General features: G+C 43.5%; 1 protein-coding gene across 3 annotated transcripts in view; it reads left to right on the top strand.

The window, feature by feature from the left end:
• Positions 1 to 24,600, top strand: part of LOC144606196 (protein phosphatase PTC7 homolog) — a 61,177-nt gene that overhangs the window by 15,232 nt on the left and 21,345 nt on the right. For 2 of the 3 annotated variants that reach the window (XM_078422065.1, XM_078422064.1), the window contains exons 2-4: positions 5,019 to 5,198; positions 11,350 to 11,548; positions 22,867 to 22,990. In XM_078422065.1, coding sequence (XP_078278191.1) covers positions 5,019 to 5,198; positions 11,350 to 11,548; positions 22,867 to 22,990 — 503 coding nt within the window. The remainder of the gene's footprint in view (positions 1 to 5,018; positions 5,199 to 11,349; positions 11,549 to 22,866; positions 22,991 to 24,600) is intronic. The other variant, XM_078422066.1, reaches the window with a different exon arrangement.

The raw sequence follows: 24,600 nt of genomic DNA on the forward strand, positions 1-24,600 counted from the left end.
CTTGAAAAGGCAATCCTTAACCAATTAGTGCCCTACCTGCACCAAAACACCATCCTGGAAAGTTTCCAGTCAGGTTTCAGAGCCCACCACAGCACAGAGTCTGCCTTGTTGAAGGTACACAACGACCTGCTTCTCGCCATCGACACCGGCGACTGTGCAATCCTGCTCCTTCTCGACCTCAGCGCAGCATTCGATACAGTGGACCACACCATCCTTATTGACCGTCTCCGGTACGCGGTTGGCATTGATGGCACTGCCCTGAGCTGGTTCGCTTCGTACCTCAAAGATAGGAGTTTCGCCATCAACATAGGCAGTTATTCCTCTGCTCCAGCTAGCCTCTCCTGCGGAGTTCCACAAGGCTCCATCCTAGGCCCCATTCTCTTCTCTCTATACATGCTCCCCCTTGGCCAAATCATTCAAAGGCACGGCATTTCTTTCCACTGCTATGCCGATGACACTCAGCTTTACCTCCCCCTGAAACCCAACAACCAGTCAAATTTAAACAGCCTCTCACACTGCCTTGAGGACATAAAATGTTGGATGGCACAGAACTTCCTCCAATTAAATGAGAGCAAGTCTGAGGTCATCCTATTCGGCCCCCCCGACTCCATCAAATTGATAACAGGCAGTCTTGGAAGCCTATCCTGCCTAGTCAAACCGCATGTCAAAAACCTCGGCATGATATTTGACTCTGCATTAAAATTTGATAAGCAAGTCAACGCTGTGGTAAAAGCCAGCTTCTTCCAACTTCGAACCATAGCTAAAATCAAACCTTTCCTCAAATTCGACGACACAGAAAAAATCATTCACGCTTTCATTTCCTCCCGCCTAGACTACTGCAACTCCCTATACACTGGGATCAGCCAATCTTCCCTGTCCCGCCTGCAACTGGTCCAAAACGCCGCAGCGAGACTCCTGACGGGTACCCGTAAAAGGGACCACATCACCCCGATTCTGGCCTCTCTCCACTGGCTCCCTGTACGGTACAGAATCAACTTCAAGCTCCTCCTATTCACGTATAAAGCCCTAAATGGACACTCCCCCCCCTACATCAAAAATCTTCTAACCCCCCCTCTCTAACTCCAGGTCCCTCAGATCGGCCGACTTGGGGCTATTCACTATCCCGCGGTCTAGGCTTAAACTCAGGGGTGACCGCGCTTTTGCGGTTGCAGCTCCTAGACTGTGGAACAGCATCCCTCTCCCGATCAGAACTGCCCCCTCCATCGACTCCTTTAAGTCCAGGCTCAAAACATATTTCTACTCCCTAGCGTTTGAGGCTCATTGAGGAGGCGCTGTGAACTGTTTGCGTGCTACTGTATGTTTTCATTTTTTTTTCTATTGGAACCTAATCAAATGTACAGCACTTTGGTCAACGTGGGTTGTTTTTAAATGTGCTATACAAATAAAATTGACTTGACTTGACTTGACTTGACTTAAACTGTGGCCCCTGGTTCTGGACTCCCCCAACATTGGGAACATGTTTCCTGCCTCTAACATGTCCAACCCCTTAATAATCTTATACGTTTCGATAAGATCCCCTCTCATCCTTCTAAATTCCAGTATATACAAACTTAGTCGCTCCAGTCTTTCAACATAGGACAGTCCCGCCATTCCGGGAATTAACCTAGTAAACCTACGCTGCACGCCCTCAATAGCAAGAATATCCTTCCTCAAATTTGGAGACCAAAACTGCACACAGTACTCCAGGTGCGGTCTCACTAGGGCCCTGTACAACTGCAGAAGGACCTCTTTGCTCCTATACTCAACTCCTCTTGTTATGAATGCCAACATTCCATTGGCTTTCTTCACTGCCTGCTGTGCCTGCATGCTTCCTTTCAGTGACTGATGCACTAAGACACCCAGATCATGTTGTACGTCCCCTTTTCCTAACTTGACACCATTCAAATAATAATCTGCCTTCCTATTCTTACCACCAAAGTGGATAACCTCACACTTATCCACATTAAACTGCATCTGCCCACTCACACAACCTGTCCAAGTCACCCTGCAACCTCATAGCATCTTCCTCACAGTTCACACTGCCACCTAGCTTTGTATCATCAGCAAATTTGCTAATGGTACTTTTAATCCCTTCATCCAAGTCATTGATGTATATTGTAAATAGCTGCGGTCCCAACACCGAGCCTTGCGGTACCCCACTAGTCACTGCCTGCCATTCTGAAAGGGACCCATTTATCCCCACTCTTTGCTTTCTGTCTGTAAACCAACTTTCTATCCATGTCAGTACCCTACCTCCAATACCATGTGCTCTAATTTTGCCCACCAATCTCCTATGTGGGACCTTGTCGAAGGCTTTCTGAAAGTCGAGGTACACCACATCCACCGGCTCTCCCCTGTCAATTTTCCTAGTTACATCCTCAAAAAGTTGGATTCACCCTTATTGGCCAGCAGGCTCAAAAGGTCAACTGGCCTGTTCTCCTGAAGTTAGACACAAAGTGCTGGAGTCAGGCAGCATCTCTGGAGAAAATGATAGGTGATGTTTTGGGTGAGGACCCTTCTTCAGACTGCTGATCTGTCTGTTCTGTTCTGGTCTGTTCTCCATCCTGCCTATGCTTCTGGCATGACAAAACAAAATCATTATTGTCAGGCCTCAACATGGGGACCCCTAGGTTTCCCACTTAATTGTAGGGCCTGTGCTATTCTGTGCACACTTGTAATGTCCCGATTAAGGTTTACTTACTCTAAACAGGATCTACAGAAGTTTTTACACCTGCACACTGAAGAGAATATTATTCCTGAAATATTTATACTCCAGTTTGCATTTGACTTTTTCCTACCTTCTGTTTTCTTTCTCGCTTTTCCTATCATGCTGGTGGTGTATTCGGATGTTTAGAAGGAGGTTGTTGAGCGAGATTAAAGCACGTGGAATTGCTGATAAGAACATTGAACATGCACAGTACAGGAACGGGGTCCTTTGGCCCTCAATGTTTGTGCCAAACACAAAGCCAAGTTAAACCGATCTCATCTGCCTGTATATGATCTATATCCCGCTGTTTCCTGCACATCCATGTGCCTCTAAAAGACTCTTAAACGCCACTATCGTAACTGCTTCCACCACCATCCCTGGCAATGAGTTCCAGGCTCCCACCACTCACTGTGTAAAAATAACTTGCCCTGCACATCTCCATTAAATGTTCCCTCTCTCACCTTATCACTATGCCCTCTAGTTTCAGAGGCCATGCTGCAAGTTTCTTGACTTGACTTGACTTGACTTTTGGACTGTCTACCTCTCATACTGTATGTTACGACAGAATGCCTCATAATGTTATATACTTTAATCAAGTCTCCCCTCGACCTCTGTTCCAGAGAAAACAATCCAAGTCTATCCAACCTCTCCCTATAACTGAAACCCTCTAATCCAGGCAGCATCTGGTAAACCTCCTCTGCACCCTCTCCAAAGCCACCACATCTCTTCTGTAATAGGGTGACAAGAACAATACTCCAAATTCAGTCTGACCGAAGTCCTATAGAGATGCAGAAACTAGGTGAACAGGTTGAACGTTATGTTTAGTTTAGAGATTCAGCACGAAACAGGCCCTTCACTCTAGTTCTACGTTATCCCACTTTTGCATCTACTCCCTTCACCCAAAGGGCCAATTAGTTTAGTTTATTGTCACATGTACCAAGGTACAGTGAAAAGCATTGTTCCTGAACTACAGCCAAAACGGTACATGACTCATCATCGTCCCTTTGGTGCTAATGGAAGAAGTTTCATTGAAATCGGTGTTATATATTTTAAGTTATTTACATTTTAAAGTTTAAATCTATCTCCTAAGGGGAGGGGGGGGGGAGGAAATAGGAGGGAGGGGCGTGGAGGAGTGAATGGGATGGGGAGGGAGGGGGAGGGGGGAGTGGGGGAGGAGAGGGTGCTGCACCAATGCAGGAGAGGTTTAGGCCCAACGGGTCCACTTGGTCTAGTACTTTCTAATTCTGGCAGCATTCTAGTGAGCCTCTTCTGCACCTCTGCATGGCCTTGACTTCCTTCCTTTAATGGACCCCTACATCCATCTGCACATCAATACGTTAAGGATCTTGCCATTAACTGTACACTTTCCCCTTTGACCTCTGAAAATACAACTTACACTGACTTGGATCAAACTCCATCTACCATTTCAAGATGTGTGGGTTGCTAGGATAATTGACCATTCTAATAATCATCCCTAGTTTGTCAGTGAAATGGTAGAATCTGGGGGGAGTAGTTGAGAATGTGGAGTAGTAAAAAAATGATGAATGCAGGATTTGTGTGATTGATGTTCCATGCAGCCTTGTTGGGCTACAGGGCCTGTTTCCATGCTGTATCTGTCCATGACATCTGTGCATTTTGATGCCTTTACTCAATATTAAAAATACTCTGCCCCTTCCTCCACCTCAAGTCTTTCTTCCCATTATCCTTTCGAAACCTCCTTGTAGCTGATATATTTGGCCAAGCTTTTGGTCTACCTGATTTCATATCTTTTGTGGCCAATCTTCTGATAGCGTAATTCTATGTAAGTCCAATAGAGATTTCCAGTTTTATTTGCACGCCCTTCCTCTGTTTGAGTTGCATTTAGTTTTGTAGAATACCAGAGAGTTATGAATTTGTGGAATTCTCTGCCACAGAGGGCAGTGGAGGCCAAATCACTTGATGAATTTAAGAGAGAATTAGATAGAGCTCTGGGTGCTAGTGGAATCAAGGGATGTGGGGAGAAGTTGGGCACAGGTTACTGATTGTGGATGATCAGCCATGATCACAATGAATGGCGGTGCTGGCCCGAAGGGCCAAGTGGCCTCCTCCTGCACCTATTTTCCACCTACCTAGTTTCTATGTAATAAAGGCTTATGAAAGGCCTATAGTTTGACCAGTAATTGATTTTGAAGCTATTGCATTGTCCTGAGTGGATTCCAATCCATCAGATTGCAGTTCTGTGTACAATGTGTTCTTTCCCAAAGACATTGATCATGTCACACTACTAAGTGAATCAGAATTTGACAACGTTCCACTGTTTGTTTTGTTGCAGGGGTTGCAGATGGCGTTGGAGGATGGTGGGATTATGGCGTGGATCCATCTCAATTTTCCACGACTTTGATGCAAACTTGTGAACGGCTGGTTCACGAAGGACTGTTTGTTCCCAGTAACCCAGTGGGCATCCTGATGGCCAGTTACAAAGAGATGCTTCAGAATAAGGTTCCTTTGTTGGGTTAGTGGAAGATTTGTTTCTTGTTAGAGTGAAGGAAACCTCGCAGACTAAATTCCCAAATTACTACATGAATTTGCACAATAACAACAGGAGGGTTTAACTTGGACACATTTAGTCGTACAAATCAGCTCCACTGTGTTCTGCTTCTACAATATATGAAAATTAGGATATAGTTTAGTTTTGAGATACAATGTGAAAACAGGCCCTTTGGCCCACCGAGTCCGCACAGACCAGCGATCCCCGCACACTAACACTATCCACACATTAGGGAAAAATTTACATTAATACCAAGCCAATAAACCTGTACGTCTTTGGAATGTGGGAGGAAACCGAAGATCAAAAACCCTCGCAGGTCACGGCGTGAATGTACAATCTCTGTACAGATAAGACAATAGACAATAAGCACCCATAGTCAGGATCAAACCCGGGTCTCTGGCGCTGTAAGGCAGCAGTTCTACCGCTGCACCACTGTGCTGCCCGTTGTTGAGTTTTTGGCAGTTTTGCTGAGTTTTGGCAGTTGATCTTTTTTTAGAATTGAAAGTTTGGTAATTATTATTTACTTCATATAGTTTATTTAACATCATTAAACATTTAAGAAGGCTCCTTGTATATTGATGTTACACAGTTGGCTGGTGAACTAGAATTGTTTACCAGGTAAATACAATTAGCAGTAGCTCACTTGGGTCATTGGTATGAACACAGTAGGGTTTTACAAATGCTTGAATCCAGTAAGTTCTACAACTTCAGCTGTGTGCTAAACTTGGGATCTTTGTTGTGTACATTTGCAGCATTAAGGAGCGTTGGTATGGCAGACAACATTGTACGCAGGATGGCCCTTTGGCCCACCATTTCTGTGTCCACCAGGATGCCAATTTAAACTAATCCAGGTCTAATATGGTTCACCTCAGTGCTGCAAATGTGTTACTCCTGTATATCTGCTCATTTATGACAAGTGTAAAAGCATAAAGACACTGAAGGTGATAGATATAATTTGCCCAAATAATAACTAAATAATAGCCAGAATAAAAGATGCAGAAAGCACAAAATTCATAAACTTCATTCAGGAAACGTTTTCAACAAGTCAGTGATTCTGTATTTAGCGCCAGGGAATGAACCTGGGCAGTTTGAAGACACATTTTGGTGACACATGGAGCTGTAACTGTTGAAATCATGAGCAAAGCATAAGGTGCTGGAGTAACTCAGCGGGTCATGCAGCATCTGTGGAGGAACTGGATATGGAACGTTTCTGGTACGCATCCTGCTTCAGACTGATTTGAGCAGGGAGCACAAAGCTGGAAATGAGTGGGGGTGGGACAAAGCCTGACAAGTGATAGGTGGATACAGGCGAGGGGGGGATTAATTGGCAGATGGGTGAAGTAAGTCTAGAGATGAAAAGGAGTCAAAATGAAAGACACAAATGCTGGAGTAATAAAGCTTTGTCTTTGCTCCCACCCCTGCCATCTGTCTGAAGACGGGCCCAGACCCGAAACATCACCTATCCATGTTCTCCAGGGACGCTGCCTGACCTATCGAATTACTCCTGCATTTTGTGTCTTTCCTTGGTAAACTAGTATCTGCAATTCTTTGTTTCAACAGGAGACTAAAAGGTGTCAAATAAGGAGAGTAGAGGTGTGAAATGTAAAGCTAGAGGGAAGGATATAGGTGGAAAGGGATGGTGAGGTGGGGTGGGATAGTAGGAGAGATGGGTGCACACTGGGGTGGAGGTGGGGTTGGCACAGGAAAGAAAGGAGAAGGGAGGTGTTGCTTAAAATTGGAGAATTCAGTGTTTGTACCCTTGGGTTGTAAACTAGCCAAGTGCTAATCCTCCGGTTTGCACATGGCCTCACTATGGAAATGGTCTTCTTTTCAATAGAGCATTTTGGTGTAATGATCGTAACTCAGTTATGTTTGAGATAGCTAAAGTTTCTAAGTTTACATGTCAGTAAATCACTAGATTGAAAAGCGATTTTGGAAAAATGGGCAAGAAGCTGCAACATGAAGGTAAATCAGTCAGAATAATGGGAGGTTTTTCTGGGGATTGAAGAGATTCAAGATGGGGCTGCACAGTGGCGCAGCGTTAGAGTTGCTGTCTCAGCTCCAGAGACCTGGGTTTGATCTTGAATCTTGTGACTGCGTGGGTTTCCTCCCACATTCCAAGGATGTGCAGGTTTGTAGGTTAATTGGCTTCTGTAAATGACCTCTCGTGTGTCGGATAGAACTAGTTACAGGTAATCATTGGTCAGCGCAGACTCAGTGGGCCGAAGGACCTGCTTCCACACTGTATCTCCAGACTAAACTAAACCAAATAAACATTATTCCATGAAGTGCTAAATCTGCCCCTACCCCTTCCCTGAAAAATAACCTGAATAGACATAAAAGCAAAATGTAAGTGCCATTGAAAGACTAAAAGTATAGAAAACAATGGAGTAAAAGGAAAATAAGAAAGCATAGAGAAAATATGAAAAATCCTGTCAAGTAGAATCAAAGAAAATCCCAGTACAGTTCATTAATTCTAAAGATGTAGCTATTCAGGACCACACAATAAAACACGTATATCCACAGAGAATGTGGGCAAACCTTAATTTTCAACTGAAAGAATAAGGGGTGTTGATCTTGTAGTAAAGAAGAATGAAATGTTGGATAAGATAAACACAGTGAAGAAAAGTCCAAAAGAGTTCAGATTTATTAAAAGTGGTTACATTTCTAAGGCAAAGATTCGCAGGTTCTTGGTTAGTAAGGGTGTCAAAGGTTATGGGGAGAAGGCAGGAGAATGGGGTTGAGAGGGATAGATAGATTAGCCATAATTGAATGATGGAGTAGACTCAATGGGCCGAATGGCCTAATTCTGCTCCTTTGACTTATGAATGTGAAATTGCCAGCCATGTATGTAGGTTAATTGGCTGGGTAAATGTTTTTTTTTTAAATTGTCCCTAGTGGGTGTAGGATAGTGTTAATGTATGGGGATTACTGGGCGGCATGGACTTGGAGGGCCGAAAAGGCCTATTTCCGGCTGTATATATATGATATGATATGATATGATGAGCTGTTTCCAGGACTGTTTCAATCTTCCGTTGGAAAAGGAGTAGCACGATGATAGAAGAGAACCGCATGCAAAACTCCAAACGTGGCCTAGCCATCATCCTATAAAGCTGCATTGTGACTTAATGACCCATACACTCAGTGCCTCAACCAATGAAGACAGGCATATGGTTTAGTTTAGTTTATTTTTGTCACGTTTACCAAGGTAGCGTGAAAAGCTTTTTTTGTGTGCTATCCAGTCAAAGTAAAGATTATACATGATTACAATCAAGCCATCCACAGTGTGCAGATAAAGAACAAAGGGCGGCACGGTAGCGCAGTGGTAGAGTTGCTGCTTTACAGCGAATGCAGCGCCGGAGACTCAGGTTCGATCCTGACTACGGGTGCTGCACTGTAAGGAGTTTGTACGTTCTCCCCGTGACCTGCGTGGGTTTTCTCCGAGATCTTCGGTTTCCTCCCACACTCCAAAGACGTGCAGGTATGTAGGTTAATTGGCTGGGTAAATGTAAAAATTGTCCCTAGTGGGTGTAGGATAGTGTTAGTGTACGGGGATCGCTGGGTGGCACGGACTTGGTGGGCCGAAAAGGCCTGTTTCCGGCTGTATATATATGATAACAAAGGGTATAACATTTAGTGTGAGGTGAAGTCCAATTTAAGATAGTTCAAAGGTCTCTTGTGAGGTAGATGGGAGGTCAGGCCAGTGAAAGGACTGTTTAGTTGCCTGGTAACAGTTGGGAAGAAACTGTCCCTGAATCTGGAGGTATGCATTTTCAAACTTCTGTACTTTTTGCCTGATGGGAGAGGGGAGAAGAGGGGGTGACACTCATCCTTGATTAAGCTGGTGGCCTTGCTGAGGCAGCTTGAAGTGCAGATGGAGTCAATGGAAGAGAGGTTGGTTTTGTGAGATGGTCTGGGCCAGGTCCACAACTCTGCAATTTCTTGCAGTCTTGATTGGAGTTGGTCAAACCTTATGCTTCCCAAAATGAACAGTTTGCAACATCATTAAGAAGAAAAAGAGCACTGGTGAGCTTACTAATCGCAAAGGGACTGGCAGGCCAAGGAAGACCTCCTCAGCTGATGACAGAAGAATTCTCTCTATAATAAAGCAAAATCCCCAAATACCTGTCCGACAGATCAGAAACACTCTTCAGGAGTCAGGTGTGGATTTGTCAATGACCACTGTCCGCAGAAATACAGAGGCTACACTGCAAGATGCAAACCACTGGTTAGCTGCAAAAATAAGATGGCCAGGTTACAGTTTGCCAAGAAGTACTTAAAAGAGAAACCACAGTTCTGGAAAAAGGTCTTGTGGACAGATGAGACGAAGATTAACTTATATCAGTGTGATGGCAAGAGCAAAGTATGGAGGAGAGAAGGAACTGCCCAAGATCCAAAGCATACCACCTCATCTGTGAAACACAGTGTTGGGGGTGTTATGGCCTGGGCATGTATGGCTGCTGAAGGTACTGGCTCACTTATCTTCATTGATGATACAACTGCTGATGGTAGCAGCATAATAAATTCTGAAGTCTATAGACACAGGATATATCTGCTCAAGTTCAAATGCCTCAAACCTCATTGGCCGGCAGTTCATTCTACAGCAAGAAAATAATCCCAAACATACTGCTAAAGCAACAAAGGAGTTTTTCAAAGCTAAAAAAATGGTCAATTCTTGACTGGCCAAGTCAATCACCCGATCTGCACCCAATTGAGCATGCCTTTTATATGCTGAAGAGAAAACTGAAGGGGGCTAGCCCCCAAAACAAGCATATGCTAAAGATGGCTGCAATACAGGCCTGGCAGAGCATCATCAGAGAGGACACCCAGCAACTAGTGATGTCCATGAATCTGCAAGGATATGCAACAAAATACTAAACATGACTACTTTCATTTACATGACCCAATGTCTGTGTCCCAAACATTATGGTGCCCTGAAATGGGGGGACTATGTATGAACACTGTTGTAATTTCTAAATTGTGAAACCAAAATGTAAAAAATGGCCTTTATTAAAATCTAACAATGTGTACTTTAACCACATGTGATTTTTTTCTATTACAAATCTCAAATTGTGGAGTACAGAGGCAAATAAATAAATGATGGGTCTTTGTCCCAAACATTATGGAGGGCACTGCACGTTCTCCCTGTGACCTGCGTGGGTTTTCTCCAGGTGCTTCTGTTTCCTCCCACACTCCAAAGACATAGGAGTAAAGAAGTTCTTCTGCAGTTGTATAGGGCCCTGGTAAGACCACATCTGGATTATTGTGTACAGTTTTGGTCTCCTAATTTGAGGAAGAACATCCTTGTAATTGAGGCAGTGCAGCGTAGGTTCACGAGATTGATCCTTGGGATGGCGGGACTGTCATATGAGGAAAGATTGAAAAGACTAGGCTTGTATTCACTGGAGTTTAGAAGGATGAGAGGGGATCGTATACAGACATATAAAATTATAAAAGGACTGGACAAGCTAGATGCAGGAAAAATGTTCCCAATGTTGGGGGAGTCCAGAACCAGGGGCCACAGTCTTAGAATAAAGGGGAGGCCATTTAAAACTGAGGTGAGAAGGAACATTTTCACCCTGAGAGTTTTAATTTTTTTGGAATTCTCTGCCACAGAGGGCAGTGGAGGTCAAATCACTGGATGAATTTAAAAGAGAGTTAGATAGAGCTCTGGGGGCTAGTGGAATCAAGGGATATGGGGAGAAGTTAGGCACAGGTTACTGATTGTGGATGATTAGCCATGATCACAATGAATAGCTGGCTCGAAGGGTTGATAGGCCTCCTGAACCTATTTTCTATGTTTCTATACAGGTTTGTAGGCTACTTGGCTTGGTATAATTGTAAATTATCCCCAGTGTGCGTAGGATAATGTTAGTGTGCAGAAATCGCTGGTTGGTGTGGATTTGGTGGGCCGAATGTATTTCCGCACAGTATAACTAAACTAATACTTCTTATTGTATAAAGCATTTTCCATTGTTGATTTGTAACGTTAATTTTTTCAAACATGGATTTCATGTCGGTCTGGTTTATTTTAACATCGAATTAGATGTGATGTGCCTAATAGCTGAGATTGCCTTGTGCCAAGCTCACAAAATTCCTCTTAATTTTTACACAGGAAGCAGTACTGCTTGCCTTGTAATTCTGGACAGAGAGAAGCATTGTTTATACACAGCTAACTTGGGAGACTCAGGCTTTCTCATCGTACGCGATGGGAGGATCATTCATCGATCGGATGAGCAGCAGCATTACTTCAACACTCCTTTCCAGCTGGCAATCGCACCCCCCGAAGCTCAAGGTTCTGTTCTCAATGACAGGTATGAAGCACAAGTCTGTGAGCAGCGCAGGACTCGTAGAATGTTTCATCATTGGTATTGTGTGATCAGGTGCTCAGATTGATTAAGCATGCTGCGTTTCCCTAGATGATATCTGTTCCCAGTTTTGGACACATCCTTAATTACCTGTACCACTGCTACTTGATATGGCTCACATGGTTATTTATAGTAAGGTGGCACTTGGCATGAAGAGAAATATTGTCTTCATCCTCTAATCCAGAAGGGGGGGTTGGGGGTGGTTGTGGCTCTTGTCTCACAGTACAGTTTCTTAGCAAAAGCATGTTATTTGTAAAATGTCTTTGCATAAAGCTGCATATTTCCCCAGCTGTATTTGTCATGCATTTACAAAAACAAGCCCTTCGGCATAACTTGTCTATGCTGACCAGATAATACAGTCCCATTTGCCTGCACTTAACAGAGTTCCAGTTCCAAACTATTATAAACCCTTGCATATACTGAATACTCAACATCAGGTCATTACATTTAATTTCCATTACTCAGCTCAGATATTACCTGCACAACTGAGGGGTTTTCCTGAAACAGTACCACGAGAATTACACTTGCTTGGTCATGGGTCTTCTGATTGGTCAATTTTAGAAGTGCATGTCAGGAGCAGTAGGCCATTTGGCCCATTGAGTTTTCTCTGGCATTTAATCATTGGGGTTTCAATTTTTCCCCTCTCAACCCATTCTCCTGCGTTCTCCCCATAACCCTTAACACCCTTACTAATCAAGAATTTGTCAATGACCACCTTAAAAATAGCCAATGACAGATTTACCACCCTCTGGCTAGAGAAATTCCTCCTCATCTCCTTTCTAAAGGTACATCCTTTTATTCTCAGGATGCGCCCTCATGTTCTAGACTCTCCCACTAGTGGAAACATATTCCAATCTATCCAGGCCTTTCACTATTCGGTAAGTTTCGATGAGGTCCCCCCTCATCCTTCTAAACTCCAGCGAGTACAGGCCCAGAGCCATCAAATGCTCATCATATATAGAATAGAATAGAATAGAATAGCCTTTATTGTCATCCAAAACATGTTTTTGGACGAAATTCCGTTACCCACAGTCAACAATAAGAAGCAATAAAAATAAAGCAATAAAACACACAATCACAAAACCAACCTAAAACAAAAAAACATCCATCACAGTGAGTCTCCTCCAGTCACCTCCCCACTGTGATGGAAGGCCAGAATGTCTTTCTCTTCCCTGCCGTCTTCTCCCGCGGTCAGGCTGTTGAAATTGCCACGTCGGGGCGGTTGGGGCTCCCGACATTGAAGCTCCCGCCAGGCGGAGAAAACCACGCGGCCTATTCCAGGCCGTGCTGGACGGTGAAGGCCCGCAGCGGGCTGACCCAAGCTCCGCGATTCGGAGCGGGCAAAGACGCTGCCGCTGCCAGAGCTCCCGAGATTGGCTCCCACCCAGGGACCTGCGAGCTTCCGACGTCCACGCTGCCGAGGCCTCCGAAGGCGAGTCACAGCCGCGCTCGCAACGCCACCACAGTCTCCGAAAGCAGCCAGCTCCGCAGATGGTGAGTACAGTCCGGTCCGCGGGCTCTGCGAACCAGAACCCCAGGTGGTCCCAGCTGGAGGCCACCAGCTCCAGGTATTAAGCCGATGGTAGGCCGCAGCGTGAACCCAGAAAAAAGGTCTTGTCTCCGTTCGGAAGAGACTCCGTACGGAATTTTTAATAGATACCCCCCCCCCACATAGCACACAACCACAAAAAACACTACAATTAAGACAAAAACCCCAAAAAAACACAAAAGACAAACGGACTGCAGGTGAGCCACAGCTGCTGCGCAGCGCCACCACTTCCTGAGGACATTTCCAAAGGACATTTACTGACCTTTGATTTCTTTGATCTTTCGTTCAACCAGTTCCATAAATTATTTTCTTCTGTCTAGCCCTGTTACTGAAGTTCTTCAATGATTTTACATTTCTTCTTCTGGCACCAGTCCACTGATAATGCTATTGATCAGACAGACACTATCTCCTTTACATGGAAAACTACAGGAGAAATGCTTGAGATTCCTGAGGGTTTAGTTTACTGTATTGTCACATGTACCGAGGTACAGCAAAAAGTTTTTGTGTTGCGTGCTATGTAGTCAGTGGAAAGACTATACATGAGTACAATCAAGCAGTCCACCATATATGGATACAGAATAAAGGGAATATGTGGATTACGGAAATGACCGAGACCTTGCATTTGGAAAAAGTAAGGTTTGCCTTAATTGACAAACCAGATCTATTTTTTAAAAAAGTAAATGGGTTTGTCACAAAACTAAAATTTAAAACTAAAGTTAAAACTTGAGTTTAGGGTTGGATGTACAACTATACTCACTAACTCCCGGATCTATCCCCATAATCTTTATGTTTGTAATTCTCTTTTTTCTTTGCTTTCTCTCTATTAGTTTATAGTCTTTTTTTTCAGTCTTTTTTCATCTTTATTTTAATTTTTTTAATTTAAAATTTAAGCTATGTAAGAACTCTATAAACCAGTTTGTCGTTTATTATTATTTGTACATATGCTTTAAATTTAAAATAAATAAATAAATAAATAAATAAAGGGAATAACGTATAGTGCAAGGAAAAATCCGATTGAAGAAAGTCTGAGGGTCTCCAATGAGATAGATGGTGGGCCATGACTGCTCTCTAGTTGGTGATAGGATGGTTGTTGTCTGATAACAGTTGGGGAGAAACTGTCCCTGAATCTGGAGGTGTACATTTTCACACTTCTGTACCTCATGCCTGATGGGAGAGGGGAAAAGAGAAGAGGAAGTGACTGGGTGAGTCTGGTCCTTGATTGTGCTGGTGGCCTTGCCGAGGCAGTGTGAGGTGTAGATGGAATGATTTAATGATTGCATATTCTCTCCATTTTCCAAGTCCTTGATCCTAAGCCAGAACATCTAATCAGCCAGCTCTTTGGGGGAAAAAAAAGCTCTGTTCCCGAGCCTGATGGAATACTTGACCTCTCGTCTTTGGCCACATTATCAGGTCACTCCTCAACTTCCATGGTTGAAGGGAAGCAAGGTCAGCCTAGCAATTTGCTCCCTGTAACATCAGCACTCCAATTCAGGCAACACCCTTGTCAATCTCCCCTGCACCCTCTGAGGAGAAATTTCTTTAGCCAGAGGGTGGTGAATCTGTGGAATTAATTACAACAGACGGCTGTGAAGGACAATTCATTGGGTATTTTTAAAGTGGAGATTTATAGGTTCTTGATTAGGAAGGATGCCAAAGGTTAGGGAGAGATGGCAGGAAAATGGGGTTGAGAAAAAAAAAAAGATCAGCCATGATCGAATGGCGGAGTAGACTCAATGGACCCGATTGGCCTAATTCTGCTCCTTTGTCATCGTTTTATGGTCTCCTTTAGTAGATCATTACATATATCCACCAATATCAGTGTGAAAAAGGTGCCTCTTGGGATTTCCGAAGAAATATTTCCCCTCTCACCTTAAACCTATGTCCTCTGGTTCTTGAATGAGGTGAGAGGGAAAAAGAGATCAGCCATGATCGAATGACAGACCAGACTCAATGGGTTGAATGGCCTAATTCTGCTCTTGTCTCTTATGGTCTCTAGCACAGCCGCACCATCCGGGAGTGTGGTGACTGGAACTGTACATGCTCCACATGCAGTGTAACCGATGTTTTGTGGACCTGCAACGTAATGTCCCAACTCTTGTGTTCTATGCGCTGACCTATGAATTCAAGCATGCTCTTTGCATTCTTCAGCACTCTGCACTTGAACGCTTTGGTTCCTCCGATTATCAACATTCCTCTTGCCCTATCAGTTACTGTCTATGTCCTCCCTGATTTGACTTCCGTAAGTACATCACCATCTGGAATCAAAGAAAGTCACTGAGTTAATCAGCCACAAGTGAGCTCTTGAGAATAAAGTAAAATGAAAGTTCAGAGAAAGAGCATATAGTATTTTGATGGATTAACTGCTTTTCATCTGAGGGAAGAAGTGGCCCTGAGACTGTATTCCAATCTGTTCTTTCACTTTTATTTAATGTGACAATCTTTCTGCTTCAACTCTGGTATTAAATAACGTGAAAGAGACACTTTCAACTAAATAACTACTGTAATGCATCAACATGGAGCCAGCTGGTTTCTGCTGACTGTGTCCTGAGGCCTGGCTGTGTGAATTATAATGGCCGTTCTGGAGAGATGCTCATGGCCAGCAACAACTCTGTGCCTTCATTCTCAGTCTGTGACACCCTGGATCATATCTAACCTTTCACCCACTTGGCTCACTGCTAGTAGTGAGCGCCACTACTAGGAAAGATAATCCATGTGCAGTGTGTTTTCAGTTTTGAACTGTAAATTCTGGAGTTCAATGTGAATCCCATTAATCATTAATAGAATGACTGGCTAGATCTGCTAAGAGGTCCCTCAACAAATAAACATGGTCGTGATGTTGAATCTCAGTGGTAATAGTCAATTTTAGAAAAATAAAATTACCTTGCATCTGGTGGCCTAACAAAAATCATAGTGAATACTCTTGTATTCATTGTAGAATAAGCAGGCAGTGCTCAGTGGTTTATTTATTTTTTAATAATTATGGAATTATGCATCACAAGAGTATTGTATAGAAAGGAACTGAAAAGAAAGGAATACCAATGAAGACAAAGTGTTAGAGTAATAGTGGGTCAGGCAGCATCTCTGGAGAAAAAGGATGGGGGACGTGACGAATCGGGATCCTTCTTCAGAAGGACTATTGTTCATTTGTACCATATCTCTGATAAGTTTGCCTAATGAAAATGTACATTCACCTTTTCATCTTTCTTCATGCTTTCTCTTAAGTGGCCTGGTCCAATTTTACTTTCCATACATTTATAATCCTCCCATGGATTCCATTTTTAAATGTTTGGTAACTATATTTGGATAACTCAAGGATGTTGTCCATCATTAGTTTTCGAATAAGACCACACCATCTAATCTTTCGAGCTGTAATATGTGGCAAGGTGGCCGATTAGACCAATCTGAGTTTGAAAGTTCCTTCCCCATAGGTGATTGAGGTGTAGAGGTGCTGTAGAATTAGTCATTCTTGATTTTTGAGATTCTTTTTTTCCTTGTTTCCTCCATTTAAGTTTCCTCATATGAACAAGCACCAAACATGGCTGCGCAGTCGTGGGTGTACAAGGAGTGAAGAAAGGGGTTGAAAACGCATCCTTGCAAAGCACCTGTGTTGAGGATTATCATAGAGGATGATTTGTCCTTGGGACAAATGTGAATCCCACTGATCATTAATAGAATGGCTGGCTGGATCTGCTTAGAGGTCCCTCAACAAATAAACATGGTTGTGGTGTTGAATGTTTTCTCAGTGTTAGGGAGTGCAGAGTGCAGGGATACTCTGTTAAACAATATAGCATATGGCATTCAGTATTTTTAGCTTACAGTAACAAAAATAAAAATATTTATGAAAATCCTGCCGCAAGGAAAAGTGACTTTTATTGGTCTGAAACACTTTAGTCCCTTTCCCCCATTCCCCCGTTATCTTGAAAACCCTGCTGCAGGGAAATCCTGCTCAGCTGTCGGGATTTCCATGCCTGAATGGGAGCAAGTTAAAAAGGCTAGCTTCATGGTTGGTGTCGGGATTTTGCTGCAATTGAAAAAGGCAATAATGGCTAATAACAGCTGCAAATAAAAGGAAGGTAAGATCAGGTGAAGCGGCCATAGTGGAGTGGACATAGTACGAGTGGGACATTGAGGCTTAGGCTCGAGGCTTCAGTGAGAGGATGCTCAGGTGAGGGTAATTTCAGGGTATGGTTTAGTCTGTGACTTTCTGTTTGTTTCGGAGTGCAACTTAGTCTTGGTACAGTTGCGATGGAAGGAGAATGAACCTGGCCTACTGCGCCCTCAAGGTCGTCTGCGGGAAGCGCCCCCAGGGCACCAAGGTAGATGGGTGAGGAGAAGGACATCGGTTCGCTGGTCGATCCGCACATCCAAGGAAGGTTTAGTTTAGTTTAGTTTAGAGATACAACTCAGAACCAGGCCCACTGAATCCGCACTGACCAGCAGCACACTGGAGACAATTTACACTTACACCAAGCAAATTAACCTGCAAAACTGTACGTCTTTGGAATGTGTGAAGATCTTGGAGAAAACCCACGCGGTCACGGGGAGAACGTACAAACTGCATACAGGCAGTACCCATAGTCGGGATCGAACGCGAGTGTCCGGCGCAGCAAGTGCTGTAAAGCAGCAACTCTACCGTTGCACCACCCTACCACCCCCAAATCCACCAAGGTGATGGCTGGCGGACCGCAGCAGTCGAGGGCTTGCCTGGACCGGGAACATTCATTACACCTACAGCGCAGACTGAACTTTGAAAATGGCACCAAATCCTGGCGCCTCTTGCTTGCGACTCAGTAGACTATTTCTGTACACTTTGCTAATTAGGGATGTGCTTAAGCACAACAATACTGGACTGTATGTAAGAAAATAATTTTACTGTGCATTTGCACGTAACAATAAATGCTCCTTTGAACTGTTGAAATTATGAGAGGCATAGATAGGGTAGACAGTTAGAACCGTTTTCCCAGAGTGCAAATTTCCAAGACCAGAGGACATAGCTATGTGAGAAGGGGAAATTTCAATGGCGATATGCAGAGTAAGTTTTATTTTACACAGTGGTGGGTGCCTGGAACGTATTGCCGGGAGTGGTGGTGGAGGCAGATAGGATCGCCTGTTCAGGAAGCTTTTAGATAGTCAGATGGAAGTGCAGGGAATAGATGGATATGGATCATATAAGGCAGATGGGATCATTTTAATTAGGCATCTTATTTGGTACAAACATTCTGAGCCGAATGGCCCATTCCTGTGCTGCACTGTTACTCGATCTATGTTCTATTTTTTTATACCATGATTTTTATAACAGTTATATAAGGAATGTAACTGTTGTGTTATAGAACTGCCTCTAATGAGCCTGTGATCTCTCAAGTACTCAGCACCACACGTGGCCTTGATCCAAAAAATGTTGGTACGATTTGGTTGACGAACGATAGTATTGACTTTGATCAGGTCATGCCTGTTGCAACAGGCCTTTACTGCTGTCCCTTTCATCACAGTTTTTGCCAACTCTTGAATTGAAGTTTCCAAGAATGATAACCATATAACCATATAACAATTACAGCACGGAAACAGGCCCGTTCGGCCCTACCAGTCCACGCCGACCACTTTCTCTGACCTAGTCTCATCTACCTGCTCTCAGACCATAACCCTCCAAATCCCCTCCTATCCATATACCTATCCAATTTACTCTTAAATAATAAAATCGAGCCTGCCTCCACCACTTCCACCGGAAGCTCATTCCACACAGCCACCACCCTCTGAGTAAAGAAGTTACCCCTCATGTTACCCCTAAACTTTTGTCCCTTAATTCTGAAGTTATGTCCCCTTGTTGGAATCTTCCCCACTCTCAAAGGGAAAAGCCTACCCACGTCAACTCTGTCCGTCCCTCTTAAAATTTTAAAAACCTCTAGCAAGTCCCCCCTTAACCTTCTACGCTCCAAAGAATAAAGACCCAACCTGTTCAACCTCTCTCTGTAGCTTAAGTGCTGAAACCCAGGCAACATTCTAGTAAATCTCCTCTGTACCCTCTCCATTTTGTCGACATCCTTCCTATAATTTGGCGACCAGAACTGCACACCATACTCCAGATTCGGCCTCACCAATGCCCTGTACAATTTCAACATTACATCCCAACTTCTATATTCGATGCTCTGATTTATAAAGGCAAGCATACCAAACGCCTTCTTCACCACCCTATCCACATGAGATTCCACCTTCAGGGAACAATGCACAGTTATTCCCAGATCCCTCTGTTCCAATGCATTCCTCAATTCCCTACCATTTAACCTGTATGTCCTATTTTGATTTGTCCTACCAAAATGCAGCACCTCACACTTATCAGCATTAAACTCCATCTGCCATCTTTCAGCCCACCCTTCCAAAAGGCCCAAGTCTCTCTGTAGACTTTGAAAATCTACTTCATTATTAACTACACCACCTATCTTAGTATCATCTGCATACTTACTAATCTAATTTGCCACACCATCATCCAAATCATTAATGTAAATGACAAACAACAGTGGACCCAACACAGATCTTTAGGGTACTCCACTAGACACTGGCCTCCAACCTTACAGTTATCAACCATTACCCTCTGGTATCTCCCATTCAGCCATTGTTGAATCCATCTTGCAACGTCACTGTTAATACCTAACGATTTAACCTTAATCAACCTTCCATGTGGAATCTTGTCAAATGCCTTACTGAAGTCCATATAGACAACATCCACAGCCTTGCCCTTATCAATTTCCCTGGTAACCTCTTCAAAAAATTCAAGAAGATTAGTCAAACATGACCTTCCAGGCACAAATCCATGTTGACTGTTTCTAATCAGGCCTTGTTTATCCATGTGATTATATATATTGTCCCTAAGTATCTTTTCCATTAATTTTCCCACCACAGACGTCAAACTAACAGGTCTATAATTGCTAGGTTTACTTTTAGAACCTTTTTTAAACAAAGGCACAACATGCTAAATGCGCCAATCTTCTGGCACCATCCCCGTTTCTAATGACGTTTGAAATATTTCCGTCATAGCCCCTGCTATTTCTGCACTAACTTCCCTCAATGCCCTAGGGAATATCCTATCAGGACCTGGAGACTTATCCACTTTTATATTTTTCAAAAGTGTCCGTACCTCCTCTTCTTTGATCCTCATAATTTCCATCACTACTCTACTTGTTTCGCTTACCTCACATAATTCAATATCCTTCTCCTCGGTGAATACCGAAGAAAATAAATTGTTTAATATCTCCCCCATTTCTTTCGGCTCAGCACATAGCTGTCCACTCTGACTCTCTAATGGACCAATTTTATCCCTCGCTATCCTTTTGCTATTGACATATCTGTAGAACCCCTTGGGGTTTACTTTTACATTACTTGCCAAAGCAACCTCATATCTCTTTTTCGCTTTTCTAATTTCCTTCTTAAGATTCCTTTTACATTCTTTATATTCCTCAAGAACCTCATTTACTCCCTGCCACTTATATTTATTGTATATCTCCCTCTTTTTCTGAACCCAGTGTCCAATTTTCCTGGAAAACCACGGCTCTTTCAAATTATTATTCTTTCCTTTCCACCGAACAGGGACATAAAGACCATGTACTCTCAAAATTTCACCTTTAAATATCCTCCATTTCTCTATTATATCCTTTTCATAAAACAAAATGTCCCATTTCACTCCTTTTAAATCCTTTCTCATCTCCTCAAAATTAGCCTTTCTCCAATCCAAAATCTCAACCCTTGGTCCAGATTTGACCTTCTCCATAATTATATTGAAACTAATGGCATTGTGATCACTAGACCCAAAGTGCTCCTCAACACATACCTCCGTCACCTAACAGGAGGTCCAACACTGCCCCTTCTCTGGTAGGTACCTCTACGTATTGCTGCTAAAAACTATCCTGCACACATTTTACAAACTCCAAACCATCCAGCCCTTTAACAGAATGTGATTCCCAGTCTATGTACGGAAAATTGAAATCACCCACAATCACTACTCTGTGCTTACTACTAATATCTGCTATCTCCTTACATATTTGCTCTTCCAATTATCGTTCCCTATTTGGCGGTCTATAATACACCCCTATAAGTGTTGCTAAGCCTTTCTCATTTCTGAGTTCCACCCAAACAGCCTCCCTAATCGAGCCTTCTAGTCTGTCCTGCCAAAGCACTGCTGTGATATCCTCCCTAACAAGCAATGCAACACCCCCTCCTCTTGCCCCTCCGATTCTATCACATCTAAAACAATGAAATCCTGGAATATTTAATTGCCAATCGCAACCCTCCTGCAACCATGTTTCACTGATCGCCACAACATCATACTTCCAGATGTCAATCCAGGCTCTAAGCTCATCCACCTTTCTTACAATGCTCCTAGCATTAAAATATACACATTTAAGGGACCCATCATTTCTTATTCTCAGTTTATTTCTTTTCCCTTCTTTCTCTCCTACATATTGGGTCTGAGTGTTTCTCTTTTCTGCCTCCTGCCTCACACACTGCCTATTAGCTATCTGTGTTTGAGTCCCTACCCCCAACCGTACTGATGAGTTTGTTTTAGTTTAATATATTGTCATGTGTACCATGATAACGTGTAAACTAGCGAGATGTTTAGTCTTGGCGACAAAGCCAATATTTGCCTCTCCGCGCTCTTCATCACCAGGACCACTCCAGAAGCATGTCCACCCATAACCATTCTGTTGCCCCTCGTTTGCCAGGCAAGTGTCACTCAGTGCAGTATTGTCGGTGTTATATCAAGCTAGCTCCCTTCCGACCAAACCTCTTTACTTTATACTTCAGAGATACAGTGCGGAAACAGGCCCTTCAGCGTACCGAGTCCACGCCGACCGACCTGTGATTATCCCATACACTAGCACTATCCTACACAGTAGGGACAATTTACAATTATCCCATACACTAGCACTATCCTACACAGTAGGGACAATTTACAATTATTTTTTACCGATGCCAATTAACCTACATACCTGTACGTCTTTGGAATCTGGAAGAAACCGGAGCACTCGGAGAAAACCCACATGGTTCACAGGGAGAACATACAAAGGTACAGATAACACCCACAGTCGGCGTTGAACCTGGGTTTCTGGCGCTATAAGGCAGCCACTCTACCACTGCACCACTGTGCTGCCCTTCTCTCTGGTTTATCAGCATCAGAGTTGCCCGTCGAGGTACGCACATTTCATGCGCCAACAGTAAGAAGTCACTCGCTTTTTCTTTGCTCTGTCCAAGCATTGGTATGGGGAACCCCCAGGTGCAGTAAGCTGGGCAGATTTTGGGGTTATCTTTTCTCGCTCCCCCCTCCTCATTCCATGGAAGTGAGCAGTCAGAGAGGGCTGCCAAATTTCTCAAATGCTGCTGCCGGGTATTTTCATTAGAGAAGAGGGAGGGGTCGAGAGAACCGAGGCAATGTCTGGGCTAGGGTGGAAACTGAGGGACCGAATGACACAAAAGTTGGTAGTACAGGCTAAGAGTGCGGTGAAGAGTTTGCCGTTGTTGAGAGTTGATGCACCGGTGAACTCTGTAATTAGATGTACGGCTGGAGGTATTTACGATCGTGGGGAAACATTTCCTCCAGTACTGTAATGGTGAAAATAATTGCTGAATGAGCTTCATAATTTTTGTACTTGTCCAGTTTAAAAAAATTAATTATTGCATCTCTCTGCTCCTTGACAATTAATTTGGGGTTATGTTTTGTATTCTCCAGCCCTGAAACAGCAGAAGGCTTCACATTCAATATGGAGGTGGGCGATATAATTCTTACAGCAACCGATGGGCTCTTTGACAACATGACTGACTACATGATCTTGCAACAGTTAAGGCAGCTGAAGGTATTGCTTGTGACTGAGTATGCGTCAAGTCAATGGTTTGTGTGTCAATCTGTTCTGCTTAAGATGGCAGATTAGGTGCCCTGGATATCTTAAACTTTATTACATTAGGAATAAGGTTCTCAAGATGAATCTTAGTGAACTAGTTAAATTATTGGATTATAATGTGGAACCATATTCAAATCTCACAATGATACTGTGAATGGTTCAATGGTACTTTATTGTACTCGAAGGGCTGAATGGCCTACTCCTGCACCTATTGTCTATTGTCTATTGTCACATGTACAATTAATTTGGGGTTATGTTTTATATTCTCCAGCCCTGAAACAGCAGAAGGCTTTACAGTGATTTTGTTTTGTTCAGTGTCAATCCAAATTTACATTAGGCACAATCATTATACTTAGTATAAGAGTGTAAGATAGTGGACCACACTCGGTCAGTTTGCAAGAGTTGCCACATTCTAGATGCCAACTTGTACCTTCAAAGTATGATTTTTTTTTTTAAGTGCGAGTCTTAACTTGGCCACGATGGCCTGTTGACCTGGTAGCAGCACTGGGTTGGAGTTGCAGGGGTCGGCCTGGCCAGATGATGTGTCAATGTCACCGCTGATCTAAGGCTTAGTGCTGCTGCAGGACATGCCCGTTCCACTCGCCCAGCCACTTGGAACAGCGATCAATCTAATCAAGCCCCCGGCTGATTCAGGGCCTGTAGAGACCCATTCCGCTGACTCGCCAACTCGACCGCTCTGAAGCCTCTTCAACATCGGCCTTTTGCCTTCAATGGCCTTCACTCAGCCTGCGTGTCCTGGGGACCCTCCTGCAACCGGCCTAGAGCATCTTCAAGTGCCTCTGCATAGAAGCTGGCAAGAGCTGTTGGGGACATGCTGAATTTCCTTAGTTTTCTGAGAAAATAGAGGTGCTGGTTCAGAGGAAGGAATCTTAAGCTCATAAGCATTTCCACTTCGGCACCATTGGCGCTGATTGGGGCATGTACTCCATCGTCCTTTCTGCAGTCGATAACTATCTCTTGAGTCTTGTTGATATTGAGGGAGAAGTTATTGTCCTGACACAATGTTGCTAAGCCCTCTATTTTCTTCCTGTCTTCCATTGTTGAAGTTCTGGCTCACTATAGTGGTGTCATCTGCAAACTGGTAGATGGAATTTGAGCAGAATATGCCGCAGAGGCTGAGACACATCCTTGCAAACCATTGATGTAGAGAGTTATTGTGGGGGATGTTTTGCGGGGGATGTTGTGGTCAGAGGATCCAATGACAGGAGGTGTTGACTCCAGGAGTTTGGAGAATGGGGTAATGCGGTGGAAAGTGGAGCTATAAATACGAGTATGACTTTGATGTTCCAGAGATGAGTGGAGGTTTAGGTTTATTATTATTGTGACGTATACTGAAGTACATTGAAAAGCTTTGTTTGCATGCAATCAATCAGACAATACTATGCATGAATACAATCAAGCTAATTTCAACTACTAATAGGTAGAGTGATGGGAGGGATGGAGTGTAGAACATATTTCTCAGCATTATAACGTAACAGTTCCAGAGACAAAGTCCAAAGTCCGCAATGTACCTTAATCAGGCCATTCAGAAGCCTGGTAACAGA

Source organism: Rhinoraja longicauda, chromosome 26, assembly GCF_053455715.1.
Source record: "Rhinoraja longicauda isolate Sanriku21f chromosome 26, sRhiLon1.1, whole genome shotgun sequence".
NCBI classification, from domain to species: Eukaryota; Metazoa; Chordata; class Chondrichthyes; order Rajiformes; family Arhynchobatidae; genus Rhinoraja; species Rhinoraja longicauda.